The sequence below is a fragment of the Artibeus jamaicensis genome, unplaced genomic scaffold (genome assembly GCF_021234435.1).
Source record: "Artibeus jamaicensis isolate MK-2021 breed Jamaican fruit bat unplaced genomic scaffold, CSHL_Jam_final scaffold_1964, whole genome shotgun sequence".
NCBI classification, from domain to species: Eukaryota; Metazoa; Chordata; class Mammalia; order Chiroptera; family Phyllostomidae; genus Artibeus; species Artibeus jamaicensis.
This window is the reverse complement of record NW_026522030.1, coordinates 17,156,644-17,174,905: the sequence shown is the minus strand read 5'-3', so window position 1 is coordinate 17,174,905 and position 18,262 is coordinate 17,156,644. Positions and strand designations below refer to the sequence as shown.

Sequence of the window (18,262 nt, the reverse complement as noted above, 5' to 3'; positions counted from 1 at the left end):
TCAGGCCAGTTCCTGCATCTGAATGGTGAGGAGATTGGACTAAGTGCACGCCCGTGACCCTTCCAGCCTTCTCATTCCCTGACTCTCTGATCCTTATGCCTGCTGTAACAGGTCAGCATTTCCCAAAGTGTGGCGCCCAGACTGCCTCTGTCAGAAAGAACCAGGGTGTTTGCTTAAAATGCAGATTCCCTGGCCATGCCCAGGCCTACTGTATCAGAATTGGGGGAAGGGAGAAGGCAGGCAGGAATCACTATTTTTACAAGCACCTCAGATGATCAGCACATTAAAATTTAAGAACCATCAATATACTTTAATAAGAACAACTCAATTTTACTTTGAATCTCCTATTTCCTAGCTTTTCTTGGGCTGACAAGAAATGAGTAGTAGGAATATAGATTTTTAAGAAAGCAGTTAGTTCATTTAATAAGTATATGGCCTGGCTGGTGTAGCTCAGTGGATTGAGTGCGGGCCTGTGAACCAGACGATCACAGTTCGATTTCCAGTCTGGGCACATCCCTGGGTTGCAGGCCAGTTCTCAACAGGGGATACGCAACAGGCAACCATACATTGACATTTCTCTCCCTATCTCCTTCCCTTCCCCTCTAGAGATGAATAAAATCTTTTTTTTAAGTATTTTATTTATTTATTTTTAGAGAAAGGGGAAAGCTCGAGAGAGAAAGAGAAGGAGAGAAACATCAATGTGTGGTTGCCTCTCATGTGTCCCCTGCTGGGGACCTGGCCTGCAACCCAGGCATGTGCCCTGACTGGGAATCGAACCAGCAACCCTTTGCTTCACAGGCCCATGCTCAATCCACTGAGCTACACCAGCCAGGGCAAGATAAATAAAATCTTTTAAAAATGTTTAATTTCACCCCCTTTAAAAAGTATATATGAAATGGCTCCTGGGTGTCAGGCACTGTTCTGGAGCAAGGGACACATTGTTGGATAAGAAAAGCACCTGCCTTCATAGAGCTTTACCTGCCACGAAGGAAGGAGAAAGCAAACCAGTAACTGCAGTGATGCTATTGGTGAGCAGAGGGGGGGGGGGGGGTTGTTTGTTTGCTTCTGGTTTTGTTTTCAAGGGGAGTTAATTAGGTAAGAAAAAAATACATGTGGGGAAAAATACATTCACTGCCAATTTTTAAAGTGTCGCTTTTTAAAGTATAGAAACGTAGGAATAGGTATATACGGTTTGGTTTACAGGATGGTCACATCTAAACTATATAAAGATGCAGGGGAAAGGAGCATTGTAAGAAAATGTTCTGAGGGTATTTTACATGCTTAGCCTGGACTGACAAGTGAGATAGAGTAAATACCAGATTCCATGCTGCTAGGAAAGTATCACATTGCTGAATTTTTTGCAGGGCTGGTGTTCCCATTCTCATCGTGTGTTTCAGGCCTGGGCTCTGCCTGCAGTCTGCCCTGTGCAGCCACCTCATTGCCATGTGAAATGTGTAGGCTCGTTTCAGTTTCATTAACTCGCACTGTTGTTTGTAGCTCCAGATTCTCATCCCAGGTGCTTTGGTGAAATCACCGTTAGACGTTGGGGGTCAGGAAATGTAATACTGTGTCTTTGACTGAAAATCAGGTTTTCGATGGATCAATTATCCATGAAAGCTAGAATGAAAAGTTAGCATAAACAGGAAAAAAAGATTCATTTCTAAGATCTTTCTCAATTTGGCCTAAGTTTGATTGGAATGACCAATAAACAAATATTTCCAGATTCTCCTTGGTGAACCCCAAACCTGCCCTGGGAGAGTAGCATAGGGGAACACACAAGCAGAGATGGGGGGCTGGTTCTTCCGAGTCCAGGTCCAGTATTGCTCAGTGAGGTCTTTATAAAGTGCTAGGCCAGGCAAAGAAAGGATCTAAAATGTGTTGTTATATTTATCTTTTTGCAACATTTAATATAGTTTTTATTGGTTTAGTTGTGTTTCTTTAAATCTTACGTTCAAGTAGAGGGGATACTTGGTTTGTCTTTTCCCTCAGCATTGGATGCTGACCCTCAATTCACCCTCAAGTTACTGGCGGCTCGGGGTGTGTCTAATCTGGCTCCAGAGTACTGGGACGTGGACTAGAATCACCGCAGGTGAAGCCCCGAGGGTCTGGCTGGAGCCCGCCAGGCCAGGCCTGCTGGCTTTCCTCCTTGCTGGGCTTCATCAGAGAAAACAGCACACGCAGAGCGGGCAGGGACGGCATTCCCCTGTGTGCAGGATGCGTGAAATGTGAGCCCAGCAGGGGCAGAGGCCTACAGAGGACCCTGGGTGAAAGCTAAGTGCTCTGGAGTATGGTGAGCAAATATTAGAAGCAGAGAGATTATTGAGTTGTGAGCCACGGTTTCAGGGAAGTCAGCGCAGAAGGGAGCCGTTGGGTCCCATTCCCAGGAAAAAGTCTACACCTTTAGTCTTTTTCTCTTCATGTAACGCACACTATTTTAAAACAAAATAATGCTGAATCAAGGTCAAATTCTAGGCAACAACATCACACCTGGTGTGATTAGCCACAGGGAGAATCGTTGCACGCAAGAGCCATCACATGGAGCATCACCAGGATTGCTGACACTCTGGGCCATACTGACTACACACCCTAGCGACTTTTTAAAAATGGAAATCATACAGTGTCTGCTGTCAAACCACAATGGACTTAAACTAGAAATCAATGACAGAAGATAGCTGAATGCAGGAGCCAAAAGGAATCTTAGGGATCAGCTCCTGCAGTCGAGTCCTACTTCCTACTTAGAGAACTAAGTGGCGTGTCTAGAGCCACCCAGCAAGTCAGTGACCCAGCCTGGAGGAGGGGGCCCCTGTGACCTGCTGCTGCCTCTGCTCCATGTCACTACTCATTGGAAGCCTCACGTGTAGTGCTGGCAGCTTTCCAAAGGGGCTTCTGCCCTGGTTTTCAGCTTGCCCTTCGAGAGTATATGGAATTAGATTCGTAGCAGAGGAGAAAGTTGAAAAAGTAAAATAAAATCCCCTTTTTCTATTCTCCAGACCCCGGGGTTGGCCTGCCATCCTTAACTAAGCACAGGACTTTGCTCTGTTACATCACAGAATCGTCCAGGGCTTCTTAGAATCTGGGCCCTGGGTGGGATTTTTGGGAACAGAGGACCCAGGGGTTTTTGAACCGGACCTGATGTTATAGGATGCTAGAAAGTTGGGGCTGAAAAGTAGAAACCTCCCCCTTCTCATAAATGTAGAGGCTGAGGGACAGTGAGAGTTTCGTCACTGTTATCAGTATCATCACTGTTATCAGTATCATCACTCTTGTCCGGGAAACGCGTTCTGTGTGTCAGGACCTTCACATACATTATCACATTTAATCATTGCAACAAAGTCCTGGAGAAGGTATTGTCCCGGTTTTACGGAGGAGAAAACCGAAGCTCAGAAACGTGAAGTCCTTCACCCCAGATAACTGAAGCAGCAGAGCTACATTATATCACAAATTAGGGGACTGGACAAATCTAGGATTAAAGTAGCTCGCCTCCTTGTCTGTTGTTTCTTTTGTTATTTTATGATGCCTCTTGGGAAAGCACAAAGAAGAAAAAAGACCCAATTACGATGAGTGCCTCATTTCCTCCTACCTAAGTAGGTCTCCAGTAAGGATCTGGCTGCTTATTGGCTGTTGCCTCTCCAGCCAGGTTAGGGCATTGGGTCAACCCTAGGCACTCTCGCCTCTTCATTCATTGAAGAATGTGCGACAACTTCTGATGGAGGGTTAATCATGGGCCAGTCACTGTGCTGCTGGCAAAACAGGGGGCCAAATGAATACATATCTGGAGACCTCCAATTAGGGTGAAGTCAAATGCTTTTGTAAAACTGTACCACAGGCTACCAGCTAATGACGTCAGGCGTCATTAATGACCAGGCGTGGTAGGCCAGAAACCACAGGCCACGTTTAAGTCTTGGCTGTACCGCTGTTGGTTACGTAACTCGGAAAAGTCTCGTAGCCCTCAGCACTGCTCCAAGCCTCAGTTACCTCGTTTATAACATAGGAATTAAGATTTATACCCCAGGAGATAAGGGATGGGAAAGCACATGCACCTCTTTGTGTGAGGGAGATGATGTGCGTATCTGCAGGAGTGTTGCTGCAGGTCTGTCTGTGCTGTTGGCTGTCTCTTCGTTACTACTTGCTGTCTCAATCTTTCTGCCTGAAGCAGGAAAGATTTTCTTCCTGTGATTCAGGCAAAACCCTGACTCTACCAGAATATCCAAAAGCTGGGGAGAGACTTTTTTCCTATTTGTGTCTTTCTTCTCCGGGGACCCTCTAGGTTGATTCTGTCCAATAGAATGTTCTGCAGTGACAGAAATGCTCTCTACACCACACATGGCTCTTAAGCTTGAACTATGGCTAATGTGACTGAGGAACTGAATCTTTAATTTAATTTTCATTAATTTAAGTAGCCACAAGTTCTGAGTCTGATGGTGCACAGCTCCCGGGGCCCTGCCAAGGGGACACCCTTTCCCCGTTCTCTTCCTGGTTTGTTTTGTCTCACAGAAATTCATCTACAAAAAGCAAAAATCCTTCTCTTCTCCTGTTCATTCATTCTGTCATTCCCAAACTTCAGTGTGCATGAGAATCACTGAGAGATCTTGATAATACAGTTTCTTGGGCCTACTCTCAGAGTTTCCAATTCTGTGGGTCTGGATCAGGGTTTGAGATGTTCCTTTCTAGTACATTCCCTGGTGTTGCTGATGCTGCTGGTGTGGGGACCACACTTGGAGAACCATGGGTTGATTAAGCATCTTATTTGGAGACAGCTGTGCTTTAGTGGAATCAGTAGATCCTGGAGGCTCACGTGGACACAAATCCCTGAGGTGTTCGTTCTCAGCACTGGCTGCCCTTTGGAATCACCTGGGGAGTTTTTAAAAGTCCCCACGACCAGTCCTCAACCCATACCAGTTAAATTAGAATCTCCATGGTGGTGATAAAGACATGAGCGTTTTTTTAAAGCTCCCCAGGCGATGGCAGTCGTCAAGATTGAAAACCACTGCACTGATGTGACTTCCACAGATTTCTTTGTCTATCAAGTGATAACAAAATTCACTCTGCATCATGGGCCATTGTGAGAACCAGAGACTGTGAATGCAAAAGGGCTTTGTAAACTGCGGGACCTGAAAGTAAAGATTCAGGCTCAGACAGTCTTGGAAGAGCCCATTAGCAAAGGCGCTGTCTTCCCCATTAAACTGAGATAACACGGCTGTCTGCGGTTTGCTTTCTAGTACTGTCCCACTGACCAGGCCGCCGCGGGCACGGATGCTGAGCACGTACAACAGTTCTACGACCTTCTGACAGCCTCCATTGACGTATCCAGAAGCTGGGCAGAAAAGATCCCCGGATTCACTGATCTCCCCAAAGAAGATCAGACATTACTTATAGAATCAGCCTTTTTGGAGCTGTTTGTTCTCAGACTGTCCATCAGGTAATTACTATTATTTTATCTTCCTCTAGTCCTCTCCTTCCTTTGAAGAAGTTTGAAACCTGCTATGTTTGCAGATGAGTCATCAGAGAGGAGTTTGCTCAAGAAAGAAATATAAAATATGATCAGCATTTAAAAAACTGAGTAGTAGGGGCCCTGGCTGGGTAGCTCAGTTGGTTAGAGTACCTCCCTGACATGCCAAGGCTGCAAGTTCCATCTCTGATCGGAGCACAGTCAACTGTGGAATGGCAGGTCGACGCTCTCTCTCTCTTTCTCTTTTCTCTCTTTCTCTAAAATCAAAAACTAAATTTAAAAGAACCGAGTAGTGGGTATTGAACTGGAAGCTGGGACTCCTGGGTTCTACCCTCAGTTCTACTGCAGGCTTGCTGTGAAACCCTGAGCAGGTCCCTTGCCTCATCGGAAGTTCACTTTCTTTCCCTGTAAATTGAGGAAGTTGGATCTGGTGACCTTTGAGGCCCCTTGCAACTCTAGCACTCTGTGATTCTAGAAAGAGTCGCATGGTGCATAAGGTATTTCCTGGGAGCAAGTGTTTGCTTTGAACATTGCATTTACCTCACTGGTTTCTATTTAAAAGTCACTGTTCTAGTGCACCAGATGTGGCTGTAAAGAGTTCCTGCCGCTTCTCAACCCCCAGTGTTTACTCCAAGAGAATAGCTCCTGGATCAAAAGATTTGGATCAGCCTGTCATACTCAATGATGCCAAACACAAAGTGGAAGTTCTTTTTCCAAAAACTGGAACCTGGGATCTCGGCCCATCTCATCAAGTCCACCTGTAGCATTTTAAATTCAATCTTCCATGCTTCCTTACAGTTATGTATTTTTAGGAGATGGTACCAACATTTCACCAAATATCATAGGAAAAAATCCCCTTTCCCCTTAGTTTCCTCCTTAACTGCCCCCTCCCCACAATTTCACACTATGTTACCAGAAACTCTTGTGTAAAGTGCTGATTCCCACGTGTCATTCCCCAGCTATTTCAGTTTGGCGCTCTCTTAGAAGAAGTCCAGAAATCTGCATTTTACCTCCTGCTCCAGTGATTCTGATGCCCGTGGTCTGAGGTCCAGGTTTTAAATTCTGAAGTTGACCCATTCCGTCCTTGCGCACCTCTGTGGAGGAGACGGAGGTGGAATTGCAACTAGAGGGCCAGTAATTGGCACCCTGACAGCTAATTCAGTGTACGCAGAAGCCAAACCAGTGATGTGACTGTTATCTATTAGGCAGGCAGCAAAGGATGAAGTAGATGGCTAGCTCCATGCGAGCAGGCACTATACTATATATGCTCTATTCACCAAGTTTTCCCCAGCACCTGGGTCTAGGAATGGCACGTGCATGGTGCTCAGGAAGTACTTGACGAGTGAATGAATGAATGAAGCTACTCCTCCAAGAGGCACAGTTACAGAGATATTAGGTTGTTAGTGCAGTAGACTGAAAGAGATAACTATGTGGAAAGAGAATTGAAACTTAAAGGGAGGCTGAGACTCGTGTTAGGATCCCATAGAATTCAGGATTGACTATACCTAATACTCCTCTTGTGTACCAAGCATATGCATGGGCTTTCAGATCCTGTATTTTATTGAATGTCCACAACAATCTTAGGAAGTAGCAGTTAGAACTCGTGTTTTAGACATAAGGAAAAGGCAACTTAGAGAAAGTAAAGGAGCACACAAGCCTGCCCTGGCTGAGAGGTGATGTCCACCTCCAAGTTCCAGGGTGCCTTTCATGAGAGAAGTATGGGATGTATATGGACATAATGTACATTATCGGCACAGGTTTAGGAATAGCCCTCCACAGCCCCACTGTTAAAAGCAGAGAAGGTAATACCAAATAAGGGGTTTTTTTTATTTTGAGCCACTTTTTAGTTTGTGATCGATTTCCAGCGCTTGCAGGGGCTTGCTGGTTTCAGAGTCCGAGCAGTGGAATCATAGTGTCTTGCCTCAGGCCTTATCGGTTTTTGACATTTAAGAAAAGGAGGGAACCGCCTTGGTTCACTGCAGAGAGAGGTGGAGCACTGAGCTTCACCTCCATAGTTCAGGAGCACCTGCTCCTCAGTGTCCTGTTCCAGGGTGAGTCTGCGACCACGTGTGGTGCTCACCTAGGAAGTTGGCATAGACAAGGGGTTGCGGTTGTGCATCCCAGGAGTGCAGTCTTGTCATCAAGGGTGTTCCGGCAGGTGTGACGGCACCGCGCTGGGTTCTGGACAGCGCCCCACAGCTGTCCAGGTCCCTGTGTGTTGTGATAGTTTCCCATTGGACAGACCAAATAGACCTATTTAATGTGTCTCTCCCCTCCACCCCATGACTTTTCTCCTGCAGGTCAAACACTGCTGAAGATAAGTTTGTGTTCTGCAATGGACTTGTCCTGCATCGACTTCAGTGCCTTCGTGGATTTGGGGAGTGGCTCGACTCCATTAAAGACTTTTCCTTAAGTTTGAAGAGCCTGAACCTTGATATCCAAGCCTTAGCATGCCTGTCAGCACTGAGCATGATCACAGGTAAGCACCGCCCTGCGGTCACCCCAAAGGAGCGCACCCCCTTCCTCTCCTTTCCTGTGTCAACGTGGACTGTGGCTTTGGCCGTCACACACACCAGAATATGAGGAAACTGATCACCACTTTTCTGAAATGTGCTATGTTTCACCCAGCTTAAACAAGCGACGTATCTGCAACTTATTGTCCTGCACTTCCAGGAACATCTCCTGTTGGGTTACCATTGTCAGCAAGCTCAGTATCTGAAAATGGGAATTTCCCCAGGCACCCTGCTGGCAGTTGAACCAGCTGCTTCAGGGTGATTTCCACATGAGGTTTCAAAGGAAGGTCACTCTACCCAGCCTGTTCCCGTGGGGCAGAGGGGCAAGTCTCCCCGGTCCCCAGTCCTGGGCTACTGACCCCGAGTAAAACCAAAGAATCGCACACACATACAACACACATTTATTTACTTATTTATTTATAACTTTATTTAACAGCTTTGGCAGAGGACCGAGGAAAATTTATAAACAACAGAAATGGCTCAACTTGATAATTTGAAAAAGCTTAGAAACAGCCCTGGCTGGTATATAGCTCAGTGGATTGAGCACAGGCCTGCGAACCAAAAGATTGCCGTTCGATTCCCCATCAGGGCATGTGCCAGGGTTGCAGGCCAGTTCCTAGCAGGGGCCAGTTCCCAGCAGGGGACACACAAGAGGCAACCATGCATTGATATTTCTCTCCCTCTCTCCTTCCCTTCCCGTCTAAAGATAAATAAATAAAGTATTAAAACATTTTAAAAACTTACCAAAAAAGTTTAGAAACAGAAGCATAAAACATATTCAATTTCTATATAATGCTGTTCTCTCCCTACACATCTCCCCCCTTCTATCTTTTGGGAGGTAAAAGATATCTTTTATCTTTTGGTCCCAAGATGGAATGAGGGAGAATGAGAGAAAGCATGAAAGAGAGCGAGAACTAGAAAGTCATGTCGGTAAGAGAGGAGATGGCACCTCCCTGTGGCTGCTCCCGAGGCCCGAGCTCCCTTTGTGCCTTGATGCTTTCAGAGTTTCCAGTTTGATCCCATCTTTCTCGGCCAGACTGGGGCCCGGGGAGGCGGTGACAGCTGGTGGCGGCTCCAGGGGAGGCTGGCCAGACTCAGGGCTCACCTCCCGTTCTTTTCATGAGACTGAAGCACAGCCTTGTGAGATCTATCTAAGTACCTTAAGAAGTTAAGCTGATTCATCAATGAATAACATACGTGCAGGCGAAGGAAATTAACCGGCACGTGCTAGAGTAGGAGTCACAGACCAACTTGTTCTTTCAGTGTTCCAAGTGGGACCTCACTTCTGCTCGGTCTTTGGTCCTGGCTCAGTAACTCCATTCCTCTTCTTTTTTTTTTAAATCCTCACCCAAAGATGTCTATTTATTGACCTGAGAAAAAGAGAGAGAGAGAGAAATATTGATGTGAGAGTGAAACATGGATTGGTTGCCTCCTGTATGTGTCCCGACTGGGAATCGAACTTGCAACCTTTTGGTGTAAGGGATGATGCTCCAACTAACTGAGCCACTTGGCCAGGGTAAAACTTCCTTCTTTTTGATGACAGCTGCCAAAGACTTCCAAGGGAGTCATTAATGAAACAAAAATAAAGGCAGACTCTAAGGGTATGGATTCTATTTAAAAGACTTTCCAACCGGGTACACCCGAAGAAAATAAGCGCACTACTCCAGCAGGACGGTAATGAAATGGGTTCAAAGGCTGCCTTTCAACTAAAGTGCTTCAGCTCAACTTCAACACCCTTCAGATCTTCCTAGGACAGTTAAACGTTCAAAACTAGGGAGCATGGCGTTTCGACCGCTGGAAGTACGGGTGGGGTGGGACGCGAAGAACCTCTCACACATAGGTGAGACGGTCAGAGCGGATCTTGAGGGGATCTGTGGGATTCCACACAAAGTTTTGACCAGAGGAGCATCAGGGTGAGGCTTGCCTTTTAGGAAGATCTACCGCGACAGCTGGTTTTGAGCACAAATTGTAGCAGAAGAGAGACTAAGAGGGGAAAGGCCCGTCCAGGTGTGAGAGCTGTAGTCTAAGAGGAGGGCCTGAGGTCCGTGTCTTTTTGTTGTTGTTGTCGTTCTGTTACTCTTTAAGTAAATATTAGTAGACAACGGTGAGGCCAGACAGTCCCAACTTGGAGTGATCGGACAGTAGGGATGAGAAGGCGGTGCCAGTCCTGTGCCGGCATTTGCCGTGTGTCCCGTGGTGTTGGCTGCTCAGCCCACCGGCCACGTGGAGACTTGCTCAGGGAGGAGGCCATGTGGCACAGTATAAATAGCGTGGACTGGGGAACCCAGCTCCCCCCCCAGGTTTTAACTTGGGGTCCCATATTTAATAAGGTAAGTGCCACTGGGTAAGGTACAGTTTTATTTCTCCGAATTTCTGTTTTCCCATTTTTTTTTGTTTTCCCATTTTTTAAAAGGGGGATAACAACATCTACTCTATGAGGCAGCAAAGATTACCTCAAATTAGGTTTGCGATGCAGCCAAACAGGACTCAGAAGAGGCACTCGATCACCTGTGTCCCATCCTGGAGGGATGGGGACAGGGACTCCCTCAAGTTAGGTGCATGCCCACGCCTTGCCCTTGGGAACCCTGCGTAGTCCAAAACCAGGCTCAGCGACACGAGGAAACAGGTGGTGATCTTGGAAGGCAGTATGTTTGCTGAATGTCTTCTCGGATGTTTGAGAGAGGCTCGGAGAAGGAAAATGATATTAAAGGAATTAAGCTGCACTTAAAATGCTCTAAGCCTTTTAGGCGGAGTTCAGTTCCTGCCCTCGGGCCTGCGGGCCTGTGCAGAGCCGGTTATGTGAGGTGCTGTGGTTACAACATACATAACCCCCTCTTCTCTCATTTCTGGACCTTACAGTACTCTTTTTGTGATTTGCTGCTTGGGAGGGGGTTTGAAATGTGTGAAGGCATCAGGAAGTGGCAGAAAAGGCAATGCCTGGGAAACAGCAGGGTGCATTGTTCTGGATATTAATGTTCATTTGAATATGGGCTCCCGTGAAATCCTGATTGCTGAATAAGCTCCATTGATCGGAAAGGGTGATTGTGGAATATCACTCGGGCTATTGGCATCAGAAAACACACAGCCCAAAAGTGTCTGCTCCGAAACCACAGAGAACTCATGAAAAGGAAACAGGGTCTTAGAAGGCTAACCAGTTTTGCTTCCAGGAAAATTAAGCATCTGGACAGCACTGATAGTTTGCAAAACATGGCTTTTTTTCTGATTCTTTCTTTTCTTCTTCCTCCACCTCTCTGTGAAAAACTGGGCGGTGAGGTGGGGCAGGAAATGGTTTCTTTCCGATCGCGGTCCTTCCCTCCAGTAAACGGGAGTTCCCCACAGTTGTGGTTGTTAAATGCTTTTCGGTCCCCTGTTCATCTGCCTTAACCATTCCTTTTTGCCAGTGCCGCATGCCTTACAGAGAGTAATAAAAATGCTTTGCTTCTGATGGGGTACCAATGAGGTGATATCTAGTTGCAGTTAAATAAGATTGATAAATAAGGAGCCCCCCCCCCAAAGTTCGTCTGGAATTACTATTTTACAAGTACCCATTCATTAAACAAATATTGAGGGCCATCAGGTGGGGTGTCTGTCTCCAGGGATGTATGTGTCCTGCTGTCAGAAAATAGACAGCCTATGAGGAAGTCATGTCTGATTGTGATGCAAGGGACTTGATGTATGGTGGTTAGTGCTCGGGTCCTTAAAGGGAGCAGATTTGGTGCAGAGGAAGTCCAGATTCGGTGCTGGCCTTTTAGGGGTGCAGAAAGACCAAGGTGCTGGTCATGAATGGGTTCCCAAGGAGGTGATATCTATACATAGCAAGATAAGAGGAAGGACATTGCAAATCAAGGAGACAGCATAGCAAGGTCATGACAGGGGAACACTTGAGTGCATTTTGAGCAAAAGCAGGTACAATGGAGTTGCATTAACCATTTGTTAAGTCACATATATAATCTCAGTAGCAAGAAGAGAAAAATTAAAAGAGTGCAGGCTCTTGTCCTCAATGACTATATGTCCTGAGTGAGTGAGCATCAGTGAATCCACGTGGGGCCTGGTCTCTCTGCTTCCGGTGTCTCTGCTGTGTAGGAGGCTTGGTGCTAGAGATACAACACTGAGCAGGTGTGGTCCCCGCCCCCACGGAGCTGACGTTTAAAGGAGGAGGCAGGCAATAGTCACATAGATATCTGATTTCAGAGAGAAAAAATAGAAAAAAGAATCTAGATTAGGAGTAAAAAATGAAAGCCTCCTTCAAGAAATATTCGATCTGTGATTTAAGAATGAGTAGATTTTAATTAGATGAAGAATGGAAAACATGAGCACAGGGCTAAGTAGCTCTGTTATTTCACTCAGTCTCTCTCCCTTTCCTCTCTCTCTCTCCTCTCTCTCATTCCTTCACTCTTGCTCCTCCCTCTCCCTCCCCTCTGCTCCTCTTCCCTGCCTCCCTTTCTCTCTCTCTTAGAGGAGATATTTATGGCATGGATAGCTAAAATGCACAGGAATCCAACAGTGTCTTTAGATGCTAATGCCATACAGGTTAGGAGTGCCATCGGTTGTTTGTTTGTTGTCTGCTTTAACCCCGGTGGTTATAACATGGCTTGGCACACAATAGGTACTCAATAAATATTTGTTAAAGGAAGTCATTAATCAATTAGTTTATTAGGTACACAGAAAGTAGGAGGGAGCTGAGTCATCTCAGAACAAGGAGGAACATTCTAACATAATGTCGAAGGCAGCCTGGTGTAATAGAAATATTTCTGAACTTGGAGTGAAAGAAATTAACAGCCTGTTAATTTTGACCATGGGCAAGTCACTTAATTCTCACAGCTTATCTATTAAATAAAGATTATCTTTGTCCTGCTTAATTCAAAGGATCGTAAGGTTGTGAGTACGCAAAACATATAATTTGTTCTTGTATTATTTTTTAGAAATTATTGCATGATTTTCCATTTGAACAACTGTAAACCTACTTTGCCCACACTTGTATTTTATTATCAGGTGAAATAATGAACTCCTAGTCCAGCTGGTTCTGCCTAAAACTTTAGGCAGACAGATATTCTCTGTAATACCTTGGCATACAGATATTCTCTGTAATACCTTGTACTGGAGATTCTTGTCTTAGGTGGGTGTTTGAACAATGTGACTCAAATTCTTTTTTATTTCTACGTACTATGCTTCTGACAGATAAATTCATTACTAGCCAATTCTATAAGTTGTAGTTTAAAGTTTTGAGTACATAAAGCTGAGTTAAAATACTGAAGTGCTGGGTAAAAATAAGGTAAATCAAAATGCAAAAAATAGAGAGAAGCTTGTTCTGTTTAATGGAGGACAAACATCTTAAACTAACATCTGTGTATAATTCTCTAAGAAGGGGGAAAATTCAAATGTCTGATTTCCGACAGAATTTGTGGACTCTCTGAATATCAGTTCTGCAGCCATGTTTACCAAGCTGCAAAAAGAAAGGGGGTTCCTTCCACTAAAGTGTCAGCAATCAGGGTTTTGAGGAATTCCAAATTACCAGGAAGCTCACAGACACTTGGTGACTCCCTAGTGATTGGAAAACCTTGCTGGCTGCTGGCAGTAGCTTGCATGGAGACTGAATTTTATCTAATCGGCCCTTTTGAAAAAGTAAAGAAGCCACAAATCCAGTAGCTGTTCAAAACAACAAAGAAGGTGCCTTTGGCTTCTAACAGGAGTGTCTCTGAATTCCTCAAGGAATTCTAGGCCTAGCGTTGATCCAGCTGGCAGGAGGTATCGATCTTCACTTGAATTCGCTGAATAAATAATGGTTGCCATAGTTATTGAGCAGTCACCACTGGTTGGAGAGCAGGGAAACCTCCCAGGCACCTTTTGTGAGTTTGGCCATGAGAAAGTCTGGTTGCAAGGCTCCATAATCAACCCCCTCCCGAAATCCAGCCAACAGCATTGCTCAGTTTCTTTATTCTGATAATGGATATGGGATCTCGAATATAATTCAAGACATGAGGCACAGAAAGGAAAGGAAAGCTTAAAACAATAGATTGGCATTTTATTCAGGAAGAAGAATCTCTCCCTGGGTTATGAACCTAATCTGGTAGATCGCAGTATTAATAGAATGTACAATCAACATGATGATTGTGTGATCATGTTATAGCTACGAGAGAGCTCCGCGAAGGGCCAAATCCTTGTTTGTGCTATTTTAACATTGTTTATTATACAAACAGCATTAGCCTGGAAATTTTAAAAGAAAGAGTTATCGGACAATCTCATAAAGTTTTTCACTTTTCTGTGTTCTTTCCTCTTTATTTGTATGCAGAAATAATTTTTACATAGATGTCATCACAGCTTAGATACATTTTATGTTCTATTCTCTACTTAATGTGATATTATGTATTTTTCCACGTTGCTTCTTAGCCTTAGTAGTGGTCCTTTCTGATGGCCGCAGAATCTTCCCTTATGTGGATATTACTATCTTTTACTTAATAGTTCCTCTATTCTTCCCCTCTTTTTCTTTGCTGTTTTTAAATTAGATAATGCTACCCAAAATGTCTTCATGCACACAGTTTTATTCTTCTGTTGAGTTTTTTCTTCAGATAAATTCCCATGAGTGGTATTACTTGGTCAGAGGTTATGAACATTTTATAGCTCTTAAAATATACTGCCAAGTTTGCAGTCTGCTGGTTTTTTTTCCTTTTTGCTTTGGGTGGGGGAATAAAACTTTAGGCAGAACACCACTGCAGGCTGGATTACTCTTCAAGTTCACTCCTGAGTGCATGTATTAAGTAAAGGTAAATGATAGAGGACAGATTTGCATCTGGGCTGATTAGCTAATAGTTTCCTGGGGAAAGCATAATTATACGCTGCATAGCTTAGGGGTGTTTCTTGCCTTTTTTTTTTTTTTTGACCCTGCAGTTGCCAACCATGGCCACGTGTCAGGCATTGTCTTAGGTGCTGACTGTACCACGAGTTGACAGAACACTGTCAGGCAGCGTCATCTCAGCTGGGCCTCACAAAACCTATGGCAGTGGGTTTTATTACAATCGCACTCTTTCTTTTGATTTATTGTGTGATACTTTAGACACACAGAAAGGAACGAAGAGCACAACAAAGACATATATCTACCCATTTTTCCTAGGACAACATCGAGGCTCAGAGAGATTAGGTCACACCACTGGGAAGTGATAGAATGGAAACTGGAACTCGGGTCTGGCTCCAAACCCAGCATCCTCTTCTCTGGGTTGCAAGGCTCCAAATGTAACTGGGTTACGTTGCATTGTTACGTTGCATGGAGACTAGATGCCTGCGTGTTACAATCTATTGAGATGCTGCTGGCAATTTTCATAGTTGGACTTGAATACAATGATAGCACCTCAAAGCCGGGAGGGATCTTAGGGGTCATTAAATCCACCTTCCTTCTCTAAGATGGACCCTAGAGAGGAAAAAACGCACCCAAGTCATACACAACGAGCCCCACTGGGGAAGGATGCAGATCTCCTGGTGTTTGGGCCTCCTTTAACTTGGGACAAGAAAAGGGAAAAATGTCTGGGTGGTTGCTTTGTTTTTCTGATGATTTTGGCTACAGGGAAGCAGCTTTTCTCACACAAATATCCCCAAGTAAAAAAATTTAAAGTGGGGAACATTAGGAACTAAAATATGATTTCCCATTGGATTTGTGTCTTTCATCTCTCATGAATTATTACTTTACGTCTAGGATACACTGAGAGAGGGAGACTCGAACTGAGATGACTGGGGCCAGGAAGAGGCATCACAAAAACCCTGAGATAGCAGGGGCCAAGGTCTCGTCTCAACAAAGGCTCTGACCTCTACATGCCGAGAGAGCAAAGTAACTGGCACTGGGTAGCGGGCTGCTGCCTCATTACAGGGAGAGGTAACGTCGCTCTGGAGCAAGAGGACAGAGTCTGCCTTAGAAGACAGGGTCCAAATCCCAGCTTTTAGCAGCTGTGTGACTTCAGGAAAATCACTTAACCTTCTGCATAAAACAAGAGATCATGATCGTTAACAAGGGGATCGTTTTATGTATTGTTCTTTAGAAAACAGCATACTGGTATTCGATAATGCATACTGCCTGCACTATAGAATGCCCACACTGCCTCCTCCTGGGCCTCCTCCCCCTTTGACTTTGCCGCCCCCATGGCAGGAGGACATGTGTGTTTTGTACAGACTGCCAGGTATAGGCCCATAGGTGTTTCAAGGGGGGAAACAAGGAAAAGGAAAACTGGATTCTTTTCAATGCTGGTCAGCGTGAAAGCACAAGAGTGCACTTCGGTTTGGGTCTTGCGGGCCAGCCCTTGCATTAGCCAGTGGAACTTACAGCCTCCCCCACCAAGTGGGTCTGTCAAGACAGGAACATTCATTTATTTGCCTGGATGTGATTCCCGGTCACTCTGAAAACGAGTTGCCTCCTGACAGGCTTTTGTAAGCCCTTGCTAGGACAAGCTGGACAAAATAATAACCATCCTGTCATTCATCCAGTGTGGCTGTGTGTGGGAAACCGTCCTCTTCCTCTGCGTTATTCCCCTAAGTTGGGCTCCCCAGAAACCCTGAACTGCATAGATAGTATCTTTATTTTATGAGGAAACCAAGGTTGAGAACTTAAGGGACTTACTCAAGGGCACACAGTGAGTGCCAGACTGTGATTTAAACCTTGGTGCTGTTTGATACCAAAGGGCATGACCTACCTCTAGGAGAGAGGGCACTTTGATTGTAAAATGCTATTCCAACTGGGCAGAATGGAAGACAGGCCTCGATGAGGGATTCAAAGTTTCTTAAGATGTAATTGCCTCCTAAACTTAACCTTTTCTATGCCTCTGCAGAACGACATGGGTTAAAAGAACCAAAGAGAGTGGAGGAGCTATGCAACAAGATCACAAGCAGCTTAAAGGATCACCAGAGTAAGGGACAGGCTTTGGAGCCCACCGAGCCCAAGGTCCGGGGTGCCCTGGAAGAACTGCGGAAGATCTGCACCCTGGGCCTCCAGCGCATCTTCTACCTGAAGCTGGAAGACCTGGTGTCTCCACCTTCCATCATCGACAGGCTCTTCCTGGACACCCTGCCTTTCTGAGCAGGGGCAGCCTGAGCAGGGAGCCGCCTGTCTGCTGGCACCTGCTTGCTCAGAGGCAGAGGGATGGGTCTGGACACCTCCCATGCCTGTCCGTCCTTAAGAGAAAAAAGCAGCTCCTGACAAAAAGAAAGACTTTTTTTTTGGTTTCTGGCGCTTTTCTTTACAACCTAAAGCCAGAAAACTTGCAGAGTATTGTGTTGGAGTTGTGTTTTATATTTAGGCTTTGGGGTCGGGGCGGGAGGGGGTTATAGTTCATGAGGGTTTTCTAAGAAATTGCTAGCAAAGCACTTTTGGACGATGCTATCCCAGCAGGGGGAAAAAAGGATTTTCAAACTGTTTCTGGGGAATACAATTATAGTTGCTTTGTATTTACAAACAAGAACAGCCAAGGGTTGTTCGCCAGGGTAGGACCTGTCTTGAGACGATCACTTTAGAACACACTTCCTGTATCAAGAGTACGTAGGTGATGCAAACAAGGCACAAATTCCCTGTTCTTAATTTCTTTCTTCCTCTATTTCAACTAATGGTGAAAGATGGAGGATAACCTATAAATGAGACATAGCAAAATGATAATGGCTGTTTGCTTCCATATACAAGTGCAATTTTTAAAGTGCTGTCTTACTAAGTCTTGTTTATGAACTCTCCTTTATTTTATATGGAAGTGAAAAGGAGGCGGTCAAGTTACAAATGACAGATGCTAATTTCCTAACGGAGGCTTTGTCCACCTGCCCCACAGAACCCTTCTGAGGTATGGGCCATCCAAGATTTCAGGCCATTCTTAGTGGATCCAGATACTTGCCCTGACTGTCCAGCTGTCCTGAAGGGGGCTCAGTTTCTGAGATGGGTTGCATACAACTGCTTTGGTTGTGTTCTATCCAGAGTTCCCTAAACTTGCTTCAGTTACAGCAACTGACCAACACATTCATTCAGAAGCCCAGGAGCATTTAATGAGTCTCAAGTGATTGATCCCTAGATAAGAACAGGCAAATAGATAGGAACTGGATCATACAGGGTAAACACCAGGGGTAATAAGGTTTTTAAAATATATGTAATTTAATTTTTGTTATCAGTTAAAGAGTCAATTTTGGAGAGCAAGCAAGTCTTATTTTTTAAAAAATAGTGTGAATGTGAGCACTAGAAAGGTTTAGTGGGCTGCGTTTCAACATTCCGTGTTCGTACTCCCTTTTGTATGTTTATACTGTTAATGCCATATTACTATGAGATAATTTGTTGCATAGTGTCCTT

At 44.9% G+C, this 18,262-nt stretch overlaps 1 protein-coding gene across 2 annotated transcripts in view; it reads left to right on the top strand.

Annotated features, from left to right (window-relative positions):
• NR4A3 (nuclear receptor subfamily 4 group A member 3) overlaps positions 1-17,262 on the top strand; it is a 29,732-nt gene extending 12,470 nt beyond the window's left edge. For both annotated transcript variants that reach the window (XM_037140795.2, XM_037140794.2), the window contains 3 exons: positions 5,220-5,419; positions 7,750-7,928; positions 16,770-17,262. In XM_037140795.2, the coding sequence (XP_036996690.1) occupies positions 5,220-5,419; positions 7,750-7,928; positions 16,770-17,017 (627 nt within the window). In that variant the 3' untranslated portion in view covers positions 17,018-17,262. The remainder of the gene's footprint in view (positions 1-5,219; positions 5,420-7,749; positions 7,929-16,769) is intronic.
• Positions 17,263-18,262: the final 1,000 nt, after the last annotated feature.